The 8445-nt window shown below is 44.7% G+C and overlaps 1 protein-coding gene across 1 annotated transcript; it reads left to right on the forward strand.

The window, feature by feature from the left end:
- Positions 1-4219: 4219 nt before the first annotated feature.
- Positions 4220-6515, forward strand: LOC112112690 (uncharacterized protein K02A2.6-like; the record flags this gene model as incomplete). Its single annotated transcript, XM_024208692.2, is given in 2 exon segments — positions 4220-4330; positions 4332-6515. Coding segments are annotated over 2 exon segments (2295 nt in total), but the record flags the coding sequence as incomplete, so codon positions are not given.
- Between the last annotated feature and the right edge of the window lie 1930 nt (positions 6516-8445).

The raw sequence follows: 8445 nt of genomic DNA on the forward strand, positions 1-8445 counted from the left end.
GTATTGATTACATTCCCCTCCTCCCTCCCTCCCATAAAAAACACCCTTTGACGCGGGCAGATTGTAGCAACATGCCATCATTTCTGGTTTAGATTTCTACCAAAGTATTTACTCGCTTTGCTGTAGCTCAGGGTCTATGGCCACTGCATGGCCCCATGAGCCATCAGTTTTTGTGAATAGTAGCAAGTTTCTTGGATAGGGTTTCTGCACATGCACAGTATAATCTGTGGGGTCTGTCAGAGTTAGGCTCACACCTCTCTAGAGAGCTTAACTCCTTTTTGAATAATGATTTCAATATGCTTCCCCCAAAAGGCAGCAGGTGCCATTCATTAGCTGAGGTAAATGCTGAGCAAATAGGGCCATTTAAGGGATGAATGGAGCCCTAGGTTTGACCCCAGGTGTGCCCTCTAAAAGTAAGAATCTGTCAAGCTTAAATAAAGCAGGTATTTTGGGAGGGCTATACCTTGGGAGCCTATGCTCAAATGATCCCAAGTTTAGATCAGTAAACCCATGCCACACCTTCATGTGGCATACCACATTTCAAGGCAATCTTAGTAAACTTACAGATTTTAGGGCACTAAGAAGGGTTATGCCTTAAACAGAAAGGTCTACACAACCTTAACTTTAATGGAGCTGGTGCTCCTCTAAAATGAGTTGCAATCATCCATCCTGGATCTGGAGGTCATTTAAGCATGAATCAGCAACTGAAAGGATGGTATGAAATCATTGAGCCAGACACAGTGGAAGAAGGGGTTTTGTTCTATTTGAAGATCTCACAGCAGTGAGAAATTTCAGAAGGCCGCCTGAAGCTGCAAACAGATTTGATGATGCTGAGAATGTTTTGCACTTCTTTGGTAGGATATCCCCTTGGTAATCAGTAGAATGGAGTAAATAATTTCATCCCTTTGTAGGCGGTGATTTTCTCCATTTTTCCTCTCTGATGCCCTGTCTAGGGCAACAACAATTTGGCTCAATATTACTAGTATGTCACATTAACTCTTCTCCAATTTCCTCTCTCCCTTCTTTCTTTTCCTCTCCTTTCATTCTTCTTTCCTCTTGTCTGCACCTTCCTGAGTGAAATGATTCACAGAGATTTATTAGTTAATGTTCCTATGGTGCTTTGAATGTGTACAGCACTACATAAATGCTAGATGATAATATTATTATTAGGAGGGGTGTTATGTGGCAGCCACTAAAAAATGACTAGCTACTTGATCACTTTTGGCAGGAATGGTATATTGAAAACAAGCTCTTGATTTATAGAAGAAACCAGATCAGCAGATACTTTGTTGGAGACAGGAATTACCATAGACCTCTTCAATTCATCTAGGACTACAGCAGGATGTAAGAAGAGCTGACAATGTTTAATATAAAAGTCAAGAGAGCAGTTGGATGGATGAAAGTGGGTAATTACCAGCTGCCGCTCACTACTAAATATGGGCTGAATCTCTGCAAATATCCATGGGTAAGAGACTATGGACTCCTCAAACCACATGGGTGCTTTGTAAACAGAAAGTCTCAGCAGCTGCCTTTATATTTTTTAACCTATAAAAATAATGTGAGAGCTCATCAAATGAAGATGTTATGGGAATGAATAAGATTCTAGTTTTGTTAGAGGCAGAATATGTTTTCAGATGGTATCACAGCAGGAAATTATTACTGGGATACTGGGATTTTGGTGGCAATCGGATATTCATTTTAACAGATTGCTATAGTTTACAATGGATTGCCTTCCACATGTCTTTGTGGACTTTTAAAAATATAAAATTATGAAAAGCTCATTAAGCAGTCACACGTTTCTTCTGCATTTCCTCTTATAGCATTGGTAATTATAAACAGGTGTATAAACAGCAGCTTTCTCCCCTATAATCAACTTATTTTTCTGGACTGAGTCCATCTGTGTTACCTTAGCCCCATGTTTGCGAAATTGCAATCAGTTGTAAATTAAAAACTGTATTAACCATTGCAGACACATCACACCATATAAATGCAAAATCAGATGACACACCCAACTATGAGAAACATTCAACTCTGTGAAGTCATAATTTCTCTACTTACTTCTTTTTGTATAATGATCCATATTTTCATATTTATTTCTTTTAAGAACACTTTACAACAGGTAATTTTGTGTGTTGTATTTACTCATTAAATACAGCATTCCTTTGTTTACAAAGCAATGTTATGAGTCTGGAATGAGAAGGCAAGTCCCTAGGATTGAAGGTAAAAGAAGAGAGGTATAAGAGTTTGATACACAATTTCCCAAATAATTAGAGTATCAATGTAGCAAGACTTAAGTGTTGTTGGGTATACTTATGGGTGCATTGATCACGTCATATGTTCAGCTGAAATGGTAACATCATTTGTTGAAGATATTGTGAAGTTGTTGGGATAGTGCAGAAGAAAAGAATAACACAATGAAAAAAATGTTCCTGTCTTCAATGAGCAAAGACACGGCTAAACAATGTATTTTTCATGCCAATTTTGAGTAAGCCCAGGCTCAGCAAGTGGCAGTTAGCTATAGCTCTGTGTTCCCTACTTAAAGGTACACTTACACTTACAGCAGCATTTAGAGTACAGACACTGCACACCCAGCTAGCATGGGTATAAATAGCAGTGTAAATGATGAGGCACTGTGTTGTGTATTTGGTTGTCATGGTTTTTGTTCCTATGGCAACTGAGTTAGATTATTAGGGGATAACCAGCCAGTTCCAACTGGCTGGCCAGGTCAGTGCGTGTCTGTAAATAAATGGTTGCTTTGTAAGCTGGCTGCTCTCTGGTCTCAAGTGATTTCTTCCTAAACCTGCTGCCCCCAAGGATATGACAAAGTGACGACGAGGATGGGATTCCTGTGCTGCCCCAGCAACAGAAGGAAGTAGAAGTCAAGGTAAAGAAAAAAAAAAAAAAAAAAAACCTACCAAACTCTTTTAGCTGTTGCTTGTTTGCACTGACTATGAAACTGAAACTAAAACCATGGCTACACTTACAGGGACACTGGAACTTTTTGATGAGAATATAGGGCAGTGGCATGTGTATACTGAGCGTTTTGAGCTTTTTGTTATTGCAAATGACATTACAGACGCGAAGAAGGTGCCAGTATTCTTAAGTGTTGTAGGGGCTAAAACCTATTCCCTGCTATGCAGCTTACTACACCCTGTTAAGCCTGAGACCAAATCTTACAGTGACATTGTGGAAATCCCGGGGTCCCATTTTTCCCCAAAACCACTGGTAATTGCTGAAGGATATAGGTTCCACAAAAGAGACCAGAAAGATGACGAAACAGTTATACAATTTGTAGCAACTTTGAGAAAGCTTGCAGAACACTGTGAATTTAAGGAGATGTTATATGATGCCCTGCGTGACAGGTTAGTGTGTGGCCTGCACAGTGAAGCTATACAGAAGCCTACTGACAGAGGCTCAGCTTACCTTACAGAAGGCTGTTGATATTGCTGTCTCCATGGAACTGGCTACAAAGGAGGCGCAATACATCGGTGCATCCCCTAGGGTGCATCAAGTGTCACCAGAACCTACTCACAAAACTCTGGGGAGTCAGGAATGTTACCGCGGTGGTAAGCCGGGTCACCAGGCATCAGAATGCTGCTGTAAGGACCTCGTCTGTCGACACTGTGGCAAAAAGGGACACATTGAGTGTGCCTGTAAACAAAAGAAAAAAAGGCCTGTGGTCTGGCCGACCAAAAGGGGAACCCTGCACACCCTAGAGCAGACCCAGGATGACCAAGGTGACACCTCATCGCAAGAAGAAGTGCCACTGCACGTTTTGTCTTTGGCAATGGGCTCACATGAATACTGGGTAACCCCGTTGTTGGATGGCAAACCTATACGCATGGAACTGGACACCGGTGCAGCCGTCTTGCTGATCTCCGAGACTGTGTATAAAGAAAAGCTACAGCATCTTCCGCTTAAGGCAACAAAAACTGTTCTGAAGACGTATACGGGAGAAGCTGTGCCCATGTTGGGCACTATTGATGTTAAGGTGGAGCTCAATGGACAGGCTGCTAAATTGCCACTGTTTGTGGTGAGAGGTAATTACCCAGCCTTAATGGGTAGGTCTTGGCTTGGGAAGATTCAGCTGAACTGGGCAGAAGTGCACCGAATGACTAAAGAAGAAACCGGTCTGACCACTATACTAAGGAAACATGCTGCTGTTTTTGGAGAGGATCTGGGAAGTATGAAGGGAATCACTGTGACATTGAACATTAAACCTGATAGTCCACCAAAATATCTGAAAGCCAGAACTGTGCCATATGCCTTCAGGCCAAAAGTTGAAGCGGACCTGGAGCGCCTGGTCACCAATGGAGTTCTAATACCAGTTTACCCATAGCCCATGGGCCACTCCTATTGTTCCGATAGTGAAGAAAGATGGCTCCCTCCAGATTTGCGGTGATTTTAAAGTCACTGTCAACCCAGTGTTGTGTGCAGAGCAATACCCGCTTCCCCGCATCGATGACCTCTTTGCGGGCCTGGCTGGGGGACAAAAGTTCAGTAAGATTGATCTGAGTCAAGCGTATTTACAGATGCACGTTGATGAAAAGTCTCAAGAGCTGTTGACGATTGTGACTCATAAAGGGCTTTATCGATACTGTCGCCTACCCTTCAGAATAACGTCTGCTCCCGCCTTGTTCCAGAGGGCGATGGACCAGATCTTGTGTGGCTTGTCAGGAGTTCAGTGCTATCTGGACAACATCCTGGTCACTGGAAGGAATGAAGAGGATCACTTAAAGAATTTAGAGGCTACCTTACGAAGACTGGAAGAGTATGGCCTACGAGTCTGCAAAGACCAGTATGAATTCTTCCAGCCCTCTGTTGAATATTTGGGACACATCATTGATGCTGCGGGTCTTCATAAGGCCCCTGCAAAAGTTAAGGCTATTGTGGAGGCTCCCCCACCTCGAAATGTTAGCCAGCTGCGCTCATTTCTAGGACTATTGAACTATTATGGAAAGTTCATCTCACAGTTAGCCACACTGCTAAAACCACTTCACGAACTCCTTGGGCAGAACAAGGCCTGGAAGTGGACTGAAGCCTGTAATGTTGCATTTAACAAAGCTAAGGATGCATTGCTAAATTCTGAAGTTCTAATGCACTTTGATCCATCCTTACCCCTACAATTGGCCTGTGATGCATCCCCTTATGGAGTGGGAGCAGTCGTGTCACACATTATGCCTTCGGGAGAAGAGAGACCTATTGTTTTTGCTTCACGCACTCTAAGCAAAGCAGAAACTAACTATACCCAAATCGAACGTGAGGCATTGGGAATCATTTTTGGAATTCGGAAGTTTCATCAGTACCTGTTTGGGCGGAAGTTTACTCTTCTTACAGACCAGCGACCTCTGACGTCAATTTTTGGACCCTACACAGGCATTCCCCCATTAGCTGCTAGTCGTATGCAACGTTGGGCATTGTTACTTTCAGCGCACACCTATGAAATTAAATATCGGAAATCCACTCTGCACGGCAATGCAGATGGTCTCTCAAGGTTGCCTTTGCCAGTCAAACATCAAGATAGTGCCCAAAAGGAAATCTTCTACTTTGAACAGGTAGAGAATACACCCATCACTGCTACTCAGATAAAGAAGGCAACTCGCGTTGACCCACTATTGTCCCAAGTTATGGATCTGGTGATGCATGGAAAATCTCGACACACCTCTCCGGTCTCACCCAACCTTGTTACCTACATGTCCAGGAGGACGGAGTTATTGATCCAATCTGGTTGTTTGTTGTGGGGGAGACGTGTCATTATCCCACCACCACTGAGATCACAGATGTTAGAACAGCTACATTCCGGTCACTGTGGAATAGTGCGCATGAAGGAAATTGCACGAAGCTATTTTTGGTGGCCTGGATTGGACAGTGCTATTGAAGAGAAGGCAAAAGCTTGTATGTCATGTCAGGGTGTGAGGAATGCACCCCAGTGGGCACCCCTACACCCATGGGACTGGCCTGAAAACCCATGGCAACGTATTCACGTTGACTTTCCTGGGCCCCTTGAAGGAAGCATGTTCTTGGTGGTGGTAGATGCCCATTCTAAATGGCCAGAAGTCTCTATAATGCAGTCCACTACTGCAAAGAGTACTATCCAAAAACTACGGGGACTCTTTAGTCATTTCGGTCTGCCAGAACAACTCGTGAGCGACAACGGACTGCAGTTCGTCTCTCAGGAGTTTCAAAACTTTATGAAGGCAAATGGAATACACCATATCACTTCAGCACCATATCACCCATCCACCAATGGATTAGCTGAAAATTTTGTGCAGACAATGAAACAAGCTTTGAAATCGGCACGGGGACAACACTCCATTCCAAAGGGTCTGGATACCTTCTTACTTTCCTACAGAACCACACCTCATGCTACGACCAAGGCATCCCCGGCCTTTCTAATGATGGGACGACAGCTGCGCACTTGCTTTGATCTGCTGAAACCTTCTGAACCCCGACAAATTGTGCAACGTCAGCAGCAATATCAAGTCATCAGACGGGCACCCAGAGCAAAAGACTGAACCTTTAACCCGGGACTGCCGGTTTTGGCTCAGAATTATACTTCTGGACCTAAATGGGTCCCTGCCACGATCATCACTCAAACGGGACCTGTTTCCTACACAGTCCGGACTGCAGAGAATCTCACCTGGCGGCGACATGTAGATCAGCTGTTGCCAGGTCATGCCAATCCTCAGGACACATCTTCAGTTGAGTTGTCTGACTTCACCTCTTCTGGCGAGACACCGAATCAAGAATCACCTGTTCCTGACTGTTCTCCTCCATTACTGCCAGCGGCTGAGATACCCCTTTGCCCGGCACGAGCTGATACCACCTCCTCACCCGTTCGTGCTGCAAACCCTGAGCCCATTATCCGGCCTGCTCCCATGGTACTTTCGGGTGCAACAACACCAGAAGTTCGCCGTAATCTACCTAGAGACAGAAGACCTCCTCAATGGCTGGATCTTTAGCTAGGGCGAACCCACGGTTATGGGGCAAAATAATCCCCGGGGTGTAGCCGGGAATGGAGGCAGTCTACCTCCTTCTCTAGTCTAGTGTTTGTTTTATCTAGGGGATGTTCTTATTTAAGGAGGGAGGAATATGTTGTGTATTTGGTTGTCGTGGTTTTTGTTCCTATGGCAACTGAGTTAGATTATTAGGGGATAGCCAGCCGGTTCCAACTGGCTGGCCAGGTCAGTGAGTGTCTGTAAATAAATGGTTGCTTTGTAAGCTGGCTGCTCTCTGGTCTCAAGTGATTTCTTCCTAAACCTGCTGCCCCCAAGGATATGACACACTGCTTATGCAAGTATAGTTTAGACAAGCCAGAATCTTGAGCTACGTACCCTACACATCTCTCTATGTACCTAGCAGTGCCTACCATGTCAACATTGCTATTTTTATCAGTGTCGTGCCCCACTGCCTCCCTTCTGCCAGCGCCTTTTCCTGCTGCATCCTACCTGCCAGAGTCTTTCAATATCACATATACCTACATACCCCAGTATAGATGCAGCTTGCCTTTCACTGCAGTGTGTATCTACACATACCTTACAGGCTGATTGCCACAAATGTAGACAAGCCCCAAATCTGGCTGTAGAAAGATGCTGACATGACATCTTACAGTAACTGGAGTTCTTTGAGTGATGGTCCTTGTGTGTATTCTCCCAAGCGATATTCATTGAGGACAAGGGAATGAGAACCCCAGCTCCTTCCTCCTGGTTGGAGGACTGCTCAATTGAAGGATGCATGAGTTGTAGAAGCTTGCACCAGGGTGTAATGCCTGGTGTAAAAGTGTGAACAGAGCACCATGTTGCAGCTTTACATATTTCCAGGAGAGGGACCTCTCAAAGTGAGGGTACTGATGCAGCCTGAGCTTTAGTCGAGTGGGTTTTCACACCTTGGAGGTCACTGTTAACTTATAACAGAGCAGGATGCAGCCTGAAATCCATTTGGACAGTCTTTGGGATGAGCTTGCTTCACCCCTCCTTTGTTACAAGAAGGACACAAAGGGATGATGATGATGATGATGATGACCCCATCAGAGCTGGTGGTTCTGTCAGATCTGATTCTTCTTTCTCCTTGAGCTCCTAAGGAGGTTCAGGATTCCCAATGGGACTGAATAGGGTCAGGATATTCCATGTATGGATGTGATGGGCCCCAATAAAGGCCTGTACGAAGGGTTAAATGGAAATTGAGGTGGTCCCCATGGAGCAGGGTACGACCTATCCCAAGATGGATAGTCTCTCTTCTGAGATTGGGACGGTGGACAAGAAACTCTAGATACTCTGTCTGGGCTGAGCCTTTGTCTCAATGGGAGTGGTGATGCTCTCCCACTCATGCCCAACTTGTCAGTGAGGAGGCATCTTCTGACTCCATGAGCAGTGCCTTCAGTACCAGGGGCCTCATTATGCCCCAGCTGGTAGAAGGAATCAGTAAAGAAGGCAACTCTCCCTTTCT

This window comes from Terrapene carolina, unplaced genomic scaffold, assembly GCF_002925995.2.
Source record: "Terrapene carolina triunguis isolate 2854851 unplaced genomic scaffold, T_m_triunguis-2.0 Scaffold17, whole genome shotgun sequence".
Classification (NCBI taxonomy): domain Eukaryota; kingdom Metazoa; phylum Chordata; order Testudines; family Emydidae; genus Terrapene; species Terrapene triunguis.